This window comes from Sinohyriopsis cumingii, chromosome 9 (assembly GCF_028554795.1).
Source record: "Sinohyriopsis cumingii isolate HCF-2022 chromosome 9, ASM2855479v2, whole genome shotgun sequence".
Taxonomy (NCBI): Eukaryota; Metazoa; Mollusca; class Bivalvia; order Unionida; family Unionidae; genus Sinohyriopsis; species Sinohyriopsis cumingii.
In genome coordinates this window covers 84172784-84193917 of record NC_142969.1, presented here as the reverse complement: position 1 = coordinate 84193917, position 21134 = coordinate 84172784, and the positions used below count along the sequence as shown (strand labels likewise).

The window sequence follows — 21134 nt, the reverse complement described above, 5'->3', positions numbered from 1 at the left end:
GCAAAAGTTGCTGATTGCGTGGTCTTAGGGTAAAGAAGAAACTATACATTATTTGGATAACGATTAGAGGCCACGATAATTTATTAACAGTGTCTGCACATTGATTTTAATTCAACACGTATCTACAAACAAAGGCTTGTGTTCGTCCATCAGTAAAGATGAAGACCACAGATTCAGATCTATGTTGCTGAGCAAGGTCTCTAGAGATTACATGTAAGTTCAACTAGGGCACGGAAGTCTCTCGCGTATATGAGGCATATAATGGTTGGTATAAAAGTACTGGTGTTGGTAGCTCTGACCTTACGATCGGAACGTGTTTTATTTTCTTTCTGCGCTTCGGCAATCCTCTACTGTTCGTCTGATGTACTTTTGCTGTGCCAGGAGGAACGGTCTTGCGCAAGGGTCCCCCATGAGGCACTGTTGACATGCAATTTCTTTAAATGCACCTACAGTGAGTAATTTAAATGCGTAGTCCTTCAAGAGCGCTCTTTCCCTCGCAGTAATCGCCATAGAGCAAATGTTTTGGAATCCGTTCCTCGGGCATACGGATGATGTCCTGCCAATCTAACTTGAGCCCTCGCAATAAAGTGAAGACAGGAAGACCGATGAGATACGAACCTCGTTGTTAGGAATTTTGTCTTGCCAACTTACCTACATGATCAGGCGGACACAAATTATATGGAATTATCTGAGTTGACTGGAATGTCTACTATGGTAGGTTACCTCAGCTGTCATGCTAGATGGTGGTGAGTACTGTACGGTACACTTTCAGATTAGTGGTAAGGCGGATTCCTCTGTGCTCATAGATATTTTCAAGTAGTCTCACTAAGCCTGAGCTGACATTGTCAGTTCTGATGTATTTGTCAATGCAAATGTCGCTTGCACACGAGAGGTTGCTGCCCAGAATCGTGAAGCTAGAGATTTTTCCCCTTCACAGAAATGACCGGTTCACAATATTGCTTCCCTAAGGCAGGTTTAGTTCATAGCTTCAGTCTATTTGGTGCTGGTCGTGCTGTCTTAGTTGTCACAAACGTATTTATAATGGTCAATATGTTTTACGCTGAGCTGACATCATCGGCACAGTTGTCAGCTAAGGAGACGTCCTTAATGACTGTTTTTCTCAGGGTCGTGACTACCTGCATTCGCCATTGTGGTTGAATATCTTTCAGTTAGTCCGATATCTGACATGGATGCCCTCTTTCAGTTTTGGAATGCATCTATGATCAAGGGAGTGAACATCATCCTGAAGATTATGTGACAAATAACGTAGCATTGTTTGACGCCATTTGTGACTGGAAAGGCATTTGAAAGTTCATCGTCATCCAGTGCGTGTTCTATCATCCCATTATGATGTCGAATACTGTAAAATGATTATGTTCAAACGTTTCAGGTCAACAAAGGTTGTGAAGAGGTTTCTTTGTTGTTCCTGACATTTCTCATGGAGTTGTCGTGTGGCGAATATCACGTTGTCTATCCTAGGTTTGTTGGAGTTTACCCTCTCCAAGATTGCTGAATGAAACGACTAAGAATGGTGCTAGAAGTGCGGGAGGATCTTGCTGCTGTTACACTTGTCGACACCATGCATTCCAATAGATCCTTCTTAGTACTGATGGCCAGTTCCCTTTGTATTACCAATAATGACTAGCTTTTCTTTCCGGTTTTGAAGTGGTTGAGATGTAAGACTCCGTTTCTTCATGTAATTTATCTTTCACTTATTCTGGGTTGGTCATTGTTGATCCGTAAGCGCTGATCAAGAAGACACTCTTCGTGTTTCCCAGTGGAATTTGTAAAGTCTATAAGCTATAATTGAGACGCATGGAGAGCCTGGCATCTTGCGCACTAGATGACATTTAACCACGCATCGGACACGTGACACAGTCTTCCCAGAGCAAGATATAGCCGCCGTCCACTTCGGACAGCTGGCCCTCGTCTACTATGTTAGAATTGCTAAACGCTGCTATATGCACGTTGTATCTTGCCAGTTCCTAGCAAACAGAGCAGTCCGTCTCTCAGTCTATCTGCCTTGGGTATTTCTGCAAACTGTAATATCAGTGTGACCCGCTATAAACAAATATCCAGAGTCAACCGTTCTTTAATAGTGCCTGCATAGAGAATTTGTACAAGCGATGAGGGCACGTACTGGATTAATTTTTGTATACTAACTAAATAGTTTTGTAATAAAGCCACATGCTATACATGTGATTTTTGCATCAATTATCCACAAACGAGTCTCACGAATGTCATTTGAATAAAAACAATATTTTGAAAGAGGTTTTGATAGCGACATAATATATATTCTACGGATTTCATTTAGTTTGCTTTTATTATTGAAGCTACATGTAGATTGTCATTAGTATCACAGTTAACTCTCATTCACATAACATAATTGTTTTCACACAGAGACATCAAGGAAACATGCATGTTTAATGGTTGTTTTCATCCTTTTAACTGAGGGTTCAGTTTCAGACGCAGATTGCAAACTCAAGTTAACAAATGTGCATATTCCTTAAGAGAGTGTTTGACATAACGTTACCACATTTGGTTACGACTCTGTGGTTTTAAAATGAATAACAATAAGAAGCTAAGTCAATAAGTTTTGTACAATCAACGAATAATTTAATCATATAAATTATGAAAGGGAAATTTAAGAGGAACTTACAGTCTTGTAAATAAATCTCAAAGAATCCTAAAACGTTTTTGAGAAGTCCAAACGTATAGGATGTTCCGTATGAATTCCAGTCTTGAATGAGCTGATGTAATACTAGTCGTGATATATCACAATGACTTAATCCAAAATGTCTTTAACTGATACATGAAAAATATATTAAAGAAATATTTCATAAATAGTAATAACACAGTCAACGAATCATTTGAATACGTATTCCTCTCAGATTATAAGTAAACACAACTAACAATGATTGCACTTTAATAATAAAATAGGATAGAATAATTTAGTTTACCAAAAGATTATATGTAAACATAATACACAATAAGATTACTTGGATGTGTAAAGTTCTTTTCCATAACTTTCTCAGGTTAAAATGACATGAAGACTCATTTACAAATGTATTGTTGAAGTGCAACCTACAACCATGGACAAAGTTACCTATCGAATCATTTCTTTACAAATAACCAATATATTTAAATACAAAATACAATCATGGATACAAATTAAACAGGTATACGTATGACTAATTCCGAAAAATCATATTCGATACAACGACAGTACACATTTAACTCATATCCTGTTATAAACAACAACACTAAATATTTCCTTTATATATTTTTTTTCATACTTCACTGCACGATTCCTTTACGTTTGATACAACGACACTGCAACTTTTTTAGATTTAACTTTTACTGAAATAGTTCAGATAATAGATGTAAACACTTTGTTTCGAAATTGTTCTGTAAACATTTAAAACTTTTTAATAACTACGGAAATAAGTTGGTTGTGAAATTTAGAACCATGCTCTTGACAGTGAATAATAGTGAATATGTTTCGTACTATGACTCATATTCTGGGAGACTAAGGCATTTGTTGGTGAATTAAGTTGCCAACGTATCATATACGTTTTTCGAATCACGGTTTCTTTGATCAAGGGTTTCGTAAGAAGCTAAATTTTGCAACTGCTGCATACAAATATGGTCATTCTTCCGTGCATCAGCAACTTGTCTTCTAGCCTGTCTGCAATAGTGGAATAGTTTTAAAACAACACGTTGCATTTAAGCGTAATGTATTGATTGTCCAGTTAGAAAAAATATTAAATGCACACAATTTTAGGCACACAAAAACACACACGCGCAACACCCTTTATATATAGAGAGAGAAAGAGAGAGTTATAAATATACACCAGACATGGATAGCACTTTCTGTTCTGTCTGGTGTATGTTTATAATTCTCTATAATTAATTATATATTCCTTGATTTCTTTCATAGGAATCTGGAAAGATTTTGTAGATAGATGATAATTAATTACTTGGCCGTCACGCGAGTGTGTGTGCTACACACGGGAGCATATAGCACCAATTGAGTAACATCATGTTTTGGTGATGTGTGCTTAGTCGTGAGGGAATATGGGCTGGTATGTGCAGGCAAGGCGATGGGTGCGCTTTACCAGCGGACATGAGTTTGAATCTCAGTAGAGTATGAATAAAAAAATTCTAACCTGTATGATATTAGTATTTGTATCAAAATATTAATTATGCGTACTCTTATCAAGATTCAAGAATCCTGGAATAACATTTTCTGTTCTGTCTGATATATGTTTGTAATTTTCTATAATTCATTATTTCTACCTTGATTCATTTCATATGAATCCGGATTGACTGGTATATACATGAGAATTAATTGTCTTATCGAGTGTGCCTGCTACACACAAGTGCATATAACACCGAATGAAGAAATTGTCATATTCCGTTGACCACAGTCATTATGATCATCATCAAATTCATCATTGCTTCTAGCACCAAAGAAATAAAAGAAGAAAAAGAAGAAGAAGAAAAGAAAAAAGAAGAAGAAGAAGAAGATGAAGAAAAAGAATAAGAAAATGAAGAAGATGATGATGATGATGATGATGATGATGATGATGATGATAATGATGATGATGATTCATTTTTTCTGGTGTTTTCCTTCAACAATTCCAAAGATAAATAAGTATTTGTGGAAAAGTTAAATTGTTTAAAACAATAAATATCTGTTAGAAGAAAACACCACTGAGTATTCAGAAATCAAAGAGAAGGACACGTATAATATCGGATATATTCCTCACGAGAGACAGACATATATAATTTAGAATATAATTCCCACGAGAGAAAGACACAAATAATGAAGAATATATTGTACTATGAGATATTTTTCTCACGATAGACAGATACACATCAGCTAGGATATATTTCCAACACGAGGCAGGATATAGTCTAGGATATGTTTCCCACGAGACACAAGACACAGATAACCTAGCACATATTTTCCATGAGCGAAAGACACATATAATATGGGATATATTTCTAACGAGAGACAAACACATATAATCTAGGATATATTTCCTACGAGAGACGGGCACATATAATCTAGGATATAATTCCCACGAGATAAAGACATATAATATAGGATATATTTCCCACGCGAGACAGCCATATAATCTAGGATACATTTCCAATGAGAAACAAGACACCTATTGCATAGCATATATTTCCCAGGAGAGACAGGTACATATAATATAGGATATAATTCAAACGAGAGACAGACACATATAATCTATGATATATTTCCCACGAGAGACAGTCACATAATATGGGATATATTAATCACGAGAGACAGACACATATAATCTTGGATATATTTCCCACGCGAAAGACATATACAATCCAGGATATATTTCCCACTAAAAATGAGACACTTGTAACCTAGCATATATTTGCACCCGGAGACTTACCTCAAATTAATCACAAGTATTATTAAGACAATTGTTAGAAGAAACGAGACAGCACCAGAAATTCCCCAATACAGGACCCAGTTATCTGTAAATACAACAGATGGCATTACACGAAAACGTACATGAAATATTACGAATCTGCTTATTTATTAGACAAATGATAATAGTGATGATAATAATAATAATATTAACAAAATAATAATAATAATAATAATAATAATAATAATAATAGTAATATTAATAATGAAGATGATACTACTAATAATACTAAAAATGTTAATAATTACGACAACTACTACTACTACTGCTGATAATACTAATAGCAATTACGTCTATGTTACTAAACGTCTTCTCTGAAAATATTGATGAAAATGAAATGATATATCAATTATTAAATAATGAACACGATGACTATAATAGTTCACACTATGTCGTAACCACATCTTTATAACATTTTGGCATATCAAATATGCTACAATACTTTATATAGGATTATTAATGTAATAGTTTCAGCTGCTAAACGTGAATAAACTTTCCACAAATTTAGCACTAGACAACATAAGCATAATTAGCTGATTTATACATATTACTTGAGTAAGGAATTAATAGACGTGCAATACATGTTAGCATATTAATACCAATCATTTACTTCCTTGTTCTTGAAATGGAACACAAATACGTCTTTTGTAGACAAATGTGAAAGAAATAGCTAGAATATTAGTTACAACACCGTTCTGGTATTGTTTTTAAAAATCAAAATATATGATCTTTATTAGCATATCCTGCCCAAATACCTTCCTTTGTGCGGTAAATTTAGCTAGTTTTGGTATAATATTAAACAAGGTGTTATATAAGATTTTTATTTTTAAGTAGTGAAGAGGGATAATATAGGAACAATGAGATAATACATTACAGAGCCCACTGGGACGATATACGGACAAGATTTATACGCACATTGGAAATCTCAGTCAGAAACATCTTGGGACTATATAAGGCAAAAGTTTGGGGTTATTTACGGACAGTATGAATGGAACAGGTAAGGTGGCGTTACAGTATTAAAAATTGGTAACAATGTAGCAAAGGGCTGACCTCAATCGGGTCCATAGAGCGGGGGAAAAATATAATGTTTTGGCGTGACATAGACATATATAACACATACAACATACAGACACAAACAACTATAAAACTGACCTTAACAATTTTAGACAAGAAAGCAAATCTTTTCGTTGGTATACGAGTGGCCCTGAAAAGGACTTTTGGGGTCTTCTTATTCTATTTTCTCCAGTTCGTCCACAATTTCCTCACTTTCTCACTCATTCCTTTTTTCTTCTTGTTTTCCTTCTCTGGCATCCAGTAAGAATGTCCCATGGATCTAAAGTTCTCCTGTATCTTCATCCAGTTGTGATTTAGTCTTTTTTCTTTCTGTTGTCCTTTCTCTTTCTCTCCTATTCCCAATTATATATAATCTTTTTTACATCCTCTGTCATTGCCTTTCTCATCATTTGCTCAGCCTTCGTTAGTTAGTCCAGCCCGCACTTCACAAAAAGGCTGTTTATTGTGGACAATCATTTTTTGTCGAAGTTGCGTCCTCGTCTGATGACAAGCTTCCGTACAGGATAGAATTTGATTCTTCGTAAAGAGAAGGAAAACTCATTCGTGTCTACACGGTAGTCAACAAAACCTCTGTTGTGTTCCTACTGCCACTACTGCTCTCTTGCTGCTTCTGAAGTCTGTACTTCTCCGTCTAATCTTCTTTCTCTTTCTTGATTTCTTCTCTGAAGAGCTCTTCTATAAGATCTTCGGACACTTTTAGCATTCTGACATTCTCTATATATTAAGACTTCGGTATCAGGCTTTGTAAAATCACTCAAGCTTCGTTCAGCTTGGCTAGTCTTATACACATCTTCATAGGAGGATTAGTCAATAATGGATGGTCGGTCAGTCAGTCAGTCAATCATTTTATTAAAGTCATTTGCGCCGATATGGACATTTACGACTAGTTAGCGTACCAATGGGGACTATTTCATTTTGTCGAGGGGGAAGGAATAGTGCTACTTCCTTCAATGCATTAATGGACTTAAAAAGGGATATTTGATTAGTCCGATTTCGCGACATTTATTTCTCATTGGACGCATGGTGAGTGGGAATGGCCAACACGCACTAGCTTATACGGTACATGTCTATCAGTGGCAAATGTATGTCGGACCGAGTGGAAGGGATGCGCCCTACATCCGAGTTCGTATTTTTGTTCCCCAGTTTCCGAATAGCAAATGACGTCATTTTTCCGTATTTGTGATGTTAAAATATTGTGCAGTTTGTAGGATACGATAGAGATGACACGATGAATCTCCTAGTCATGGTACTGTATTCTTAATACCCTATGGGTAATCTCATTTCCCAATTTGACCTGTTCTGGAGGACATTAACCTCAAACAGGTTTTAACTGGAACGACTATACTTAAGCATCATTGCATTTAAATAGCATGCAAATAACACAGCAAAGCCGTTTTGTGCCTGAGACAATGGATAGCATAATTAAAACTAAAAGGAATTTTTGCTATAGTCGTATCAATTGATAATCGAACGTATCATTGCCTTTGTACAGGAGCATGATCAATATTTTCAACTAAATAATACAGATTTATATTGTCCACAAACCCCTCTGTCATATCCGGGTATATTTCATTTGTTCATGAGGTGCAATAAGTAAAATGCAATGGAATACCTGTGTTTTTCATGGTTAGTCATTCTCTAATGCACCTTTATGTAATCAAATTAAAACAACATAATAATATTACATATTGTTTTAGCGCAATTACAGCTGATGTACTTGAATTTAATATTGATACTCATATAGATATGTTAAAATCCTTCTAAATGTCGGCTGCTAAGCTTTTAGTACGCAATCTCTTTCCATAATGATTGTTTTGCATTTTTTTGGATATATATATTAATATATATATATATATATATATATATATATATATATATATATATATATATATATATATATATATATATATACATATATATATATATATATATATATATATATACATTTATATATATATATATACATTTATATATATATATATACATATATATATATATATATATATATATATATATATATATATATATATATATATATATATATATATATATATATACGTAAACAAATACATGGTCCATGTTCTTAGTAGTTTACTTCTTATATGGCTCTTCTGTTGCTTTTCCAGATATTGAAGCATTTCTTATAAATTGTCCCTGTTGTCTTTCTACAGCTGCTTTCTCCTTTTTAGACTATGACATTCTAGTCATTTACTTTCTTTCTTGCTTTCACACTTGACTTGCAGTTTTATACCTAAAACATAATAGGCCCTTTTACTTTCAGATATTACGTTCCGAAAATGTTAATACCATTTGAAACACTAATTTTCAACTCTGTACCATGTAAGTGCTGTACCATTAAAACAGGGAAGGCACCTTTAAAGTGGTTACTCACCCAAATATATAATTTAGAATTTTCTTATCATTTTAATATGAACTCTGTGAAATCAAAGTACCGCGGCATATTCTGTAATAACACTGCCTTCCCTGAGTAGCATGTATGTTTAAATGGAACAAACGTAAGCAATGTAAAGACATGCATACTGATAATAGGAAACATTGACATTAGGGTGTTGACTTCACACTGAAATATATATTAATGTAACATACGTTTAATTTGTTTTAACAGCAACATCTACCAGCGAATATCATTTTCAAGCACAGCAAATGTAAACGTTGTAACATCAGTACCACAGGGATAAAGTGTATCAGTTGTAGCCAATAAATTAAGGTAAGCAAGTGTAATTGTTAATATCTCTAGGAATATATCAAATCAAAATGAAATAATTTGCAATTAACTAAATATGATTTAGATATACTGGAACAATTAATTTTGACATAAGATGAACTCAGTTTAATATTGTGGGATATAGTTATCACCAATTTCTGTTAAACAATCTTGAAAGTACAGATGTTAGCATTAACAGTGATTTCTTGATGTTCATGTGAAAAGCATGTAGTTTGTAATAAGTATATGCCTGATGGTGCTAAAATATTTTGAAATATAATTATTTTCATACAACAAAAGGTCCATGCAATCGAGTATGATACATTTAAATAACATGTTATAATCATGTTAATTTCAAATTATAAATATTACTAAGTGGATATCCATAATACATGAGTTCGTCTTCCAAAACAGATTATCACGGATTCTTGCAATTGGTTATTTGTGGTAACCATCAAGAGAGGAATTCACATCCCTAGTGGTTTTTCTGATCACATCTGTTCTTTTAAACCATTGCATATCAATTTATTTGAAGTACTAAACTCCATGGGGAAGAAGTTTAATATTTTATCTTAACACAATTCTGCTGTTATATAAATTTAATTGGCATTGTTTGTTATTTTTGTTTTAGTTTTGTATTTCATTACTTGCTATTGTAATGTAACATTGTATGTTGGACTTGACCTTGTCCAAAATTGATTTCATCTTCTGTTTGACATACTCTGGCATTTGTTTAATTTTATTTTGTAAACAAATAATACAGGGCTAAAATAGTTTATATGTGCATATGCTTAATATCGCGATCATTATTACCAGAAGAAGTAAATATATTTGTCTGAGTCTGGGTCTCGGTTTTGAAATTTCCTTAGTGTAATTCACATTGTCCAGGTTCTGTTTCCTAATAATAACTGACATTTGTATTTTGTAACATCGGGATCATTCTAGAAGGTTACTGTCAATTAGGCATTAGGTTTTGTTTTAGAAAGTGTTAATGATGACCTGATGTCAAGCAGAGTAAAATGTAATCTTGTAACTGAAAGGCTTTCTCAGCCTTTCTTTATGATCTAGCACGTTCAAGTTGAAATATAAGTTGTTTTCAGCATTTTATTTCGGGCAAGAATATTTTCTTCAAATTATTGAATTCAAGTGGTTAATTTCTCTGGAAATACAAAAGCGTTACGACAACTATCTTGGATAAAGACAGTCACTGGACTATATAGTGGATTCAAACCTGGAATTATACTACTGTGATTCAACAAAAGACTGTTGGAATGTGAACCCTCTACAATCGACAACCGACACAGCAACACCCTCAGTTTTGGATTGAACTTATTCATGTCTTTAAATTATTAGGACTTGTGTCTGTAACTCTAGGATTATTGGAGAGTTAATTCATAATACCATAATTCCTTTTAATTACATTTTCACTTTGCATTCTTTGGAAATAAATTGTTTGCTGAATTTTACAAAGCTTATTGATTTTCACTCTTTTATGTTACTCACCTTAAGAGCATATATTTATAAAAGATCTCTTTCTTTATCATCTCCCTCCTCTAAACCATCATCCAGAAGGTCTTCAATAACATCTGTAAGAATACATCTTCAAATATATTTTAAATTAAATAAAATGTAAGAACTGAATACTTGGCAATTGTTTTCATTAACAAAAATGCTATAACAAAGTAAAATAACCTGGTATGTTTATTTTATCTTTCTATCATCTGACATTTAACATTGGGTTCTATCAAATATGTGAAAACGATGAGCTATAATGTATATGTGCCTGTAGTTTCATAATCATATTTCCTGGAGCAAAGAAAACTACATATCGAATACGTAAAACGCATCATACAGAAAATGTTTCGCTGTGCATGACACTCTGTCTATGATACATATCTGGGTTAAATGTCAGCAAAGGAGATATGAATGGACAAAACAAAATTGCGGAATAATCGGACAGGTTTTGGATAGAAAAATGGCAATTTCATCCTTCCAGCTCTTTTAATAATATTGAGAAGTATTGGATTGCAATGGGAAGGCAAATATCAATATGTAAAATAAGTTCATTAAAATCAAAGTGATTATATTTAATCTTATTAACTGGAATGTCATTGTATCAAGCTGTATGTCATTATACCTAAATTTTGTGCTTTGCATAATTTCATTATTTGAAGGACCAGTTATTAAGCTCAATATTGATATCTTCCAAGGAGTCAGGATAATCAGTTTTTGGTTGCATCAAAAACCCATTCACATTTTTACTATGCAACAGAAGTTAGAAACATTATAAGAAGCTGCTACTAGCGAACCAGTCAGTCATACAATTTAGGGCATCACCCCATATATATACTGGTGGACGGACCATGTACTGCCTGAACAATCACTGATCTACTCCATAACTTATCGGCAGTCAACAACAATGACAAGCTTTACAATAATCTCTCTCATACAGTCCATTTTGATAAAACTGCACTGATTTGATTCTATGCCAATCATACAAAATTTACGCTGATTCCTTTCTGCTTACATAAGTATATACAGGTAAAAGTAGATATTTTTTCTTCAAAATGTGTTGATCATCATTGAGCAGATTGAAGAGTTATGGAAGCAGAGATATGTTTGCACTAAGTGTACATTTTCTCTTTTAATAAAGTAGTTAATAACTCTTGGTGGTCCAAATAGTTTGAAAACTAAACTACTTGAGTCTATTTGGATATACTTCCACAAGGAAAAAGGTGTAATGGTAATTTTAGTATGGCAAAAGCAATTATACAATGAAACATGTTTGCAGCAGATATTATTAAGGAAATGTGTGTGAGATTTGAATGTTTACTCTAGTCTTAAAATAGTTTCAGTCTATTCGCAATGAGGTATGAAGAGTGACACTTGTCAGTGGTGTCTAGCAATGGGGCATCATGCTACAGACATGTATCATCTTAGCCCACCCAGGCACACAGCACTGGCCTTAACAAATGTGGGGCCCGATTATTTTGGTGTGCCCCCTCCTCGGATTTACGCAAGCGACCATTTGTGAGCAAGGTATTTCAAAATAAACTTTAAAACAAGTTTTATATGATGTTGAACTTAATTTCTTTTATCACACTTAACTTAAAATCTGTCAAATCGGAATAAGACCGACCCTGCAGTTACATTATCCTGACACAAGGCCAACCAGTTCTAACACTAACGTATTAATGATGAGTTCTAAGCCAGGCACCTGCTAGTATCATTGTATAAGTCTTTTGTATGACTTAGCCGGAGAGTTCGAACCGACAATCTACCTCATTCGAGGTGGGCGCTCTAACTAGGCCACGCATGGCTTGTTCAGGAAGTAAGACAATTACCAGCCCTAATCCAACTATACATATCAGTGGCGAAAGCTTCTACATTAAGGCTAAGGTAACTGTGTTATGTTTTTCAGTTAGTAACCTTAAGGCTATAGTAGTACATCATTCAAGCGTTTGGGAACAGTAATGCAGCCAGTGCTTTTAAAATTCAATTCTTTACTGACCACGTAACAAGGCGTTCAATAGGACAACTACTTAATTCATGAACATCATTTACAATTAAAATAAAGCTGTCATAATAACACATTAAATACTGTATATGGTGATGTGTGGTCCAAGACAAAGTAAAGACGGTAGCGATTGGACAGTCAGAACAATAATTATAGGAAGGGCAGAAATCAGTAAAAGAGTGACAGTGTATGTTACGTCCCTTGATACCCAGACCTATCCGACTACTGAAGCATCGATGAAATAAGGAACCTCAACTGGCATAACCCTGAGAAGCACTAGGTCTTACTTGTAGATGACTAGTTCATTAGAATGTGACTTTAAAACGCTCCTGCTCATGAGATACCAAGTCAGGATTCAGACCATAGTAACCACGTTTTCTTTACAACGGGTCTGTCATGTATAAAGCCATATGTTCTGTTGGTTGTTGTTGTTGTTGTTGTGGACTTTAACGGCATTTTTAGCACACAATAGGCTATGTATGGCGGCCAGTATTAATGGTGGATGAAGAACCCGATAAAATCCCGGGAAGAACCACCGACCCACGAGAAGCTACTGGCAAGCTTTCTCACATACCACATTGGCCGAATCCTAGACTCAAACCCACGCAGACAGAGGTGATATGGCATTGATCCGTAACGGAGAGCGCTTGAGACCACTCGGCCACTCGGGGCCCCGAAATAAGGAAAATCAACAAGCATAACCCTGAGAAGCACTAGGCCTTACTTATAGATGACTAGTTCATTAGAATGTGAATTTGAAATAATCCTGCTCGTGAGATACCAAGTCCGTATTCAGACTATAGTAACCACGTTTGTTTATCAACGAGTCTTTCATGTACAGAGCCTTATTGTATGTTGGGGGATATATTGTTTCATCAAGAGTGATAACTGTACTAGTTTGAAAGAACAAACAGCTGTTTTGGACGAATATAATAAACAATTTTATATAGAATATATTTGTTTCTTACCAGTTGGATCCAGTACGTATTGCCATCTTCCGGGAGTTATGTTCATTAAGTCTCAAAGTACTACATTCCATGTACACACGAAATCGCTCTCCACAAATACCATACTATATCAACCGCACCGGGTTTAAAATATCACACTATCGGCTGGCATCACCAGTTTACCATTTTGTAATTTTGTAAATCACTAATAATACTAGTGATTATTTGTATGAGCCGTATTTATCGGCATCCGACATTTATAGTGACACTGCACAGAAGCGATGTTCTGACTGGATCACCAACAATCAGAAGGCAAACGCTACAACGTACCGAGAGAGGAAGCCCGCAAATTGTGTGAACTATATACACGGAGTGTAACGGCCTGTCAGACATTACCGACATTGTTAAGACTTTCAAAAAAAACACGTATTTCACCTCTTATGATCATTCTCAACCATTTTCCGCACAATCAATTCGAGGACTGGTGTGTAAGTGCTCACAATTTAGTCAAGTCCTCGATATTTTCGTGTGCATCCAAACTCAGGTCCTCGCAAATATACCAAAACACACATACAAACAGGAAAACACACACACGCAAATAAAGACAAAATGAGCTTTGAAATCTAGGAAAAAAGACAGTATGTTTACTCAAATGATGTAGGTATTTAACATAGTGACTTTGCGATGGCGTATAAATACAGATGAATCATAAGGTGAATCTTCCATGGCGTATGATTACAAATGTGTCACAAGGTGAATCTGCCATGGCGAATGAATGCAAATTCATGACAAGGTGAATCTAACATGGCGTATGAACGCACATGTAATTATGCACTTACAGATTACAGTTATTGATAGAGTGATAGTCGCCTTTTTCATTGTTCTATTCTTGTACTTTACAGTGTTAAAGATAGTAACGGCTAACAACCATACACAATATCGATCGTCTATTCAAATAGCAGTAAAGGTGTTAAAAACTCGTTACGAATTAAGATAGTGAAACTTCGTATGGTTTTGTTTAATGTATTTATTGACACTGAATCGTGCATCTTTCTGTTTCATATATATATATATATGGGCACACGCACATTCACTGTGCATCATTCAGGACTAGATCCAAATTAAATAATTTTATGTGGTCTCTGCCAGCTGAAATGAATTTTGGTGTTCCGAATAACATATATATTAATCTTGTTTTGTTAGAGATTGGAGTCACTGTAATTCACTACAATGCTTGCTTTACATGTACGTTACACTGATTAGGCGTTATGATGGGTTATTTAAGTGTAACATTTAATTTCTATATTACAATGTATAGGCGTTTTGATTGGTTATTTACGTATATGATATAATTTATTAATTACAATGAACAGGCGTTATGGTTGGTTTTTTATTTACATCATATCATTTGGACAGTACAATTTATTCATCACATTGTTACAATACGCCTATTAAGATTAATAGACGTTATAAGGGGTAATTTTAGTGTAGCATATAATTTATTCATTACAATGAATATGCGTTATGGTTGGTTATTTATTTATAACATATACTTTATACATCACAATGCATAAGCGTTATGATGGGTTACTTGCGTCCAGCATATATGTTACAACACAAAGAATAGGCGTTATGGTTGGTTATTTATTTATAACATATAATTTTACATTGCAAACAATGAGAGTTATCATGGCTAATTGATGCGTGAAGATGGGTTATTTACGCACAGAGTATAATTTATATATTACAATGAATAGGCATTATGATGGGCTATTCACAAAACTAAAATAATTTAGTTTCCAAGTATGAGGATCATACCTTCTGACATTGTCGATGAAGCTGTATTTGTTTCTTTATCTGATATCCTCGTAAAGTTAGTAAAAGCAAAGGAAGCAAAGGAGGTTGATGTCAGCAGCGATGTTGACCTTTGATCATCGTTGCCTTCTGGAAAACGACATTCATTAAAAGAGATGATGTTATGCATGTATGCATACATATATAGATATATATATATATATATATATATATATATATATATATATATATATATATATATATATATATATATATATATATATATATGGAGTTATGACTGCAAATAGTTACACACATGTAATAAATGTATGGAAGTAGCACGAAAATGATCAACCAGGTAGAGTAAGCAGGTATTGAGACCATTTCCTCTGCATCATGCATTGTTGAGATATTCTCCAGTATACGTGCATTGCAAGTTAAGATAGGAACGTTTATCAATATTAGGTATTTAGATTGTGTTTCTTAGTACATGGTCCGCAACACCGATATTTTATATTTGATCTTTTAAGAATCCTTAAACTATTGAAACATTTTCTTCAGCTCTGTAAAGGAACAACCTCACAAGAACCTCAGATTGACACAGTGTATTCGACATTAGTCTGGAGTTTTGTTCACTCAGTCTGGAAGTGAACTTGTACTAGATGGTTTATGAGAGTTATTGGCATCCAATTTTTCATTGCCCAATCCAGTCCCATCCCCCATCGCACTGCTGCACAGTTGCCAATAACCCCAACACACATGTTTATTACACGATATGATTGACCTTGATAAATCTATGTATTTGGTTTACTACAAATAAAACTGTAACTTTCGTAGCATCGTATGCGCTCTCGTGAATATATACATATTGCTAGTCACTACATTGTACCTCTTGTAACTTATAACATATACAAATTAATTACATGCGCATATATTTTCAAAGGTCTCTGATTTGGCACCTACGATGGGATAGTTTAGCAGAAACCTTTTTTTTTAATTGGTTTAACATCTGCTAAAATGTCTCATGTACACGACGGATGCCAAATCATAATTCGAACAATATGTGTTTTTGAAAGAATGTACTGCAACAATATATATATATATATATATATATATATATATATATATATATATATATATATATATATATATATATATATATATATAATCTAATGAGCATGATACATAACAGAAAAGTCTTTGACATCACAATTCAGAACTAAGGTTATCATGCTGTTGACAAATATGGATAACTTATATCCGACCTATAACCTTTGGAAAATCACTTACAGAGGATGAGAGCCTAAGCATGGACATACTCAAAGACTTATATGTAGTCAACTAAATCTCAAAAGCCTCAAAGTTAATACCACACACATGAAGGTTTCGTGGAGCATTTATGAATCTTTTGAATTCAGGACGATGGTCTATGGAATGATATAAATACAGTCCATGCACATAAACCGAGAACATCAACCCGACACTCATAGTGGCAAATGTTAGTGATTTCCATCTTAATTATTTTGCGTCATTGGCAGCTTTTAATCCATACCCTTATCAAAGAAACCTGGAAAGAATCATCAAGAGCTCATTACACTGAAGAATGATTGTAAATACTATACGAACCATACAAAAAATGATATGAAAATAAATTCGCTCAATACGCTTATGAAACCAATTAGACGGATCGGATAATTATTTGTATGCCTCAGTATAAACTTTAGACGCATTTCCATCAATGTCGGGACTAATGATGAATATCAAGAAAACAAAATTTAGAAAAACGGGGCATTAAATAATTCACATAATAGATGTGTACATATGTAAAATTTAATCGGATTTCAAATTTCTCCTTGTCAGGAGTTATCTATAAATACAGATGACATTGTAGATATGAATTTGGAAATCGAAATTCAAGATGTACAAAAACTGTTATGGGAATGAAATCGAGGAAAATAACGTTATATAGGAAAATTGTTGCTCAAGAATTAGTGGCTTTATCTAAGCTGACAAATTTATTGTCAACGTTACCAAATCCAAGAACATGTGCTCTAAAGAGAATCCCAATTTTGTTATTAAATTAATGTGGAATAACGGTAGTTAAACAACACTTAAGAATAAGCTAGAGACGGTAGATTGTGCATGAAACATCTATCATCCTTTACGAAATAAATATAAAAAAAAAACAAATAAGTGGCACTTATACTAAAGACACCAAATGCATGACTGATTCAAGATGACTGAATGAGCATCATCTTCATGTACATAGTCAAAGTTTATTATACAATAGCTATCTTTAATTATGTCAAATTGAGAATGAGATAGCAAAGTATTTTTCTCTAAGGTTGCTACGTTTTATTAACATAAATTGCAGCTATGTTTCTTACTTAGATCCTTTGCTTATCAGTTTGATTGTGGTGATGCAAACATTATAAAAGAAACTATAATTATCGAGAAAAAAAATCTTTATATACCGGAGTAAGAAAAAACCTATAACCTGCTCATTAATAATTTTGGTGCTTAAAACGCATATATCCTAAAATTAACAAAACGTCATTTTATCTAACATCTGAACACAATATTTTATTTCAATTCTTAAAATTATCATCAACACATTTTCTCTAAGTTTTTGAAATGCCTATAGGTATAGATAATTTTAGTCAATCATTTGGTGATCAGGAAATTAAGTCTACCGCTAATTGACTATTAATCTTTATCACCCTCGGCATTTTCTTATACGTTATAGTTCGATTTGTATTACAAAGAAGATCTCTATAATAAAGCCAAACTAAATTTAATCTGAGGAACAGCAAAGTAACATAAACAACAGTTTCAATAAAATTTAACAAATAATTTAAAAAGTGAAAAATTATTTTAAATAATTAAAAAGCTGTTGTTTTTGTTGTGTTTAACGCCATTTTTCAGCACACGATAGGCTATGCATGGCGGCCAATATTAATGGTGGAGGAAGAACCCTGGAAAACCCCGGGAAGAACCACCGACCCACGAGAAGCTACTGGCAAGCTTTCTCACATACCCACATTGGCCGAATCCTAGACTCGAACCCACGATGACAGAGGTGAGATGGCACTGATCCGTAACGGAGATCGCTTTAGACTGATAGCGTATCTTTGGTTATACCTAATTCATCTGACAGCATGTCCTTGGTTATACCTGATCCAACTGATAACGTATCCTTGGTTACACGTAATCAAATTAATAGCGGAACTTTGCAACCTTCAATATATTACAATCCCTAAAATGTTTCGCAATATTACAAATTAAATTTCACGAATCAATGAGATTTAAATAAATGAACACATCATTAAATGAACATTTGATTTAATGAGATCTCATTACCATACATTTATCGTAAATAATACGATCTAAAAACGATTCTATTATGAAGTACACAATTATTCTCCTACAAAATAAAGTTTTTAATCCACAACAGTATGACAAACTGAACTGACATAACGTTAACAATTCCCTGACATTTGAGTGTATTCTGGAATGACCAGCTGACATGGAGTTTATTGTGGAATAAATAGTTGTAATTTACGTTATAGATAATATTGAGATGTACATAAGAAATAGTGTAACTTGCACTTAAAAACAATAAATATCATATCATATCATATTATATCATGTCATGTCATGTCATGTCATGTCATGTCATGTCATGTCATATCATGTCATGTATGTCCTGTCATGCCAAGCCATATGCTTCTTGTAACAATAATACGATTTATATTGAATATAAATATTCCGGTTTTATATATAATGAAAAATAAAGCAAAGTCTAGCCACAAATTACTTTGTAGATGTTACTTGCACTTCTTACTGCTCTTTCACAAAGTTAAAATTCTTTTTAAAATCCATCTTTCTTATCGTTCGAGAATATCTAAACCTGATCGTGATTGCTGTAATTGTCCTAATTATATAAATATATTTGGTGAACAAATTATTCCTTCCAATGACTCTGCAGATATTTTCACTTGCATAATTGAGCGTGTTATCGACTACGTCTTCTTTCATCAAACAAGCTTTATTTGATTGTTGTTATGCTTGAAATCCTGCTTGTACATATAAAGAAATGTGTACTTTCCTTTAAAGAAAAAGTTATATACCTTATTTTAGGAAACCATTCCAAGAAATGTTATATTTCAATATTTCTTGTAAGCGACTCCCACGGAAACGTTTTTTTTATTTTTTAAAATGTTTGGTTGAGGAGATTTATGTTTAAAGATTATTTGTTTGATACAGATTGCTAAATTAGTGTTAGATTTCTTTTGATCTGTGCGAATAGTGGCTGCGGTGACTGAACGTGTTAAATCTAATTAAACATAATCAGGTCGTAGCAATCTTCCGTACATTACAATCAGTAAAATGTTTCATATAGTAAATAGCAAAAAGAAAGAATGTAAATAAAAGAACATCTGTATACCTTAAATATATTGTTATTTAAAACTATCTCTTAACTAGACATTTACCGGTATATCCTAAACTGGCATTTATTACATCAGTAGAAATTTTCGTTGAAACCATACTTGTGCTGCTGGAGTTAGTCGAGTCTAATTTGTCTGAATATGAAAGAAATAATAATATGCAATAGAGATAATTCCGAGCCTATTTTTTCAATCTGGACAGATATATTGAAAATGTAATTTATTCATTTAGCATTTGAAATAAGTTGGCTCCCTTATCTACTTGATGAAGTCAGTATTAAACGCCATACGGAACACAGCTCGATAGAGAATTGTTTCGTAGTGTAAGATTACAGAAGACGGGAAATCAGACAATTACCTTTTTATTATTTCAAGCTTTAGTTTTATATCTAGATCTATATTGACTTGTTCAATATGTAAGAAATTGTATTATACAAGAAACATTATAATAATTTGAATATTATGTGTTCTGCGTTCAGAAAAATGCGTTTTAATGGAACATACTTCAGTGCAGAGATGGCAAACACTTATCATACTCAATTCATTTGAAAATAAAATTAGCATACAACTTTCCAGTCCGATGCAATGATCACAATCGGTAATCATCATACACATTAACATTATTTTATTTTCATAAATTCTGTCATTTCATTTTCCTCATTTTATATATGTCACGCATAATTGGAAACAATTTATCGAGAGAACTCTCTCAATTTGTATTTGCCTATTTAATATTGTCGCTTCCAATTTGCATTAATGTAGATATAAATCTCACCAGTTATACAAATAGCGTCTATCCCGGACGAAACTGAACAGTGACCTCTAAGCACGGATCCTGCACAATAGTAAGTGCAAGTGGATTGATTTTGTCCAGCTGGGCAAACATGGAAATAAAATCAAACGGAAATGGTTTTTTATAGCCTTGTTCAATACAAACCCTTTAGCGTGTCCTAAGTCAGACGGATAGCTGTATAAACACGAAAAAGAAAGCAAATAATTGAAATCAGATTGACACATTGAATATGAAGACACTCATTAGTTGAAATGTAAAGAAGTATAAGGCGTCTTTACAAATTTCCATCCAACATCCTTTCCATTTGCAAAGTAAATATTTGAATAATATCTGCAAATGATCAAATATCGTTGCTGGTC

At 33.6% G+C, this 21134-nt stretch overlaps 1 protein-coding gene across 1 annotated transcript; it reads right to left on the bottom strand.

Moving 5' to 3' along the window:
* Positions 1-2268: 2268 nt before the first annotated feature.
* LOC149792154 (uncharacterized) lies at positions 2269-20928 on the bottom strand. The gene is made up of 5 exons (XM_089970664.1): positions 20758-20928; positions 20028-20117; positions 15559-15684; positions 5439-5523; positions 2269-3688 (listed from the first exon to the last, which is right to left on the bottom strand). The coding sequence occupies exons 2-5, from the start codon at positions 20080-20082 to the stop codon at positions 3550-3552; spliced, it is 405 nt and encodes a 134-aa protein (XP_089826790.1). The 5' UTR covers positions 20083-20117; positions 20758-20928; the 3' UTR covers positions 2269-3549.
* Between the last annotated feature and the right edge of the window lie 206 nt (positions 20929-21134).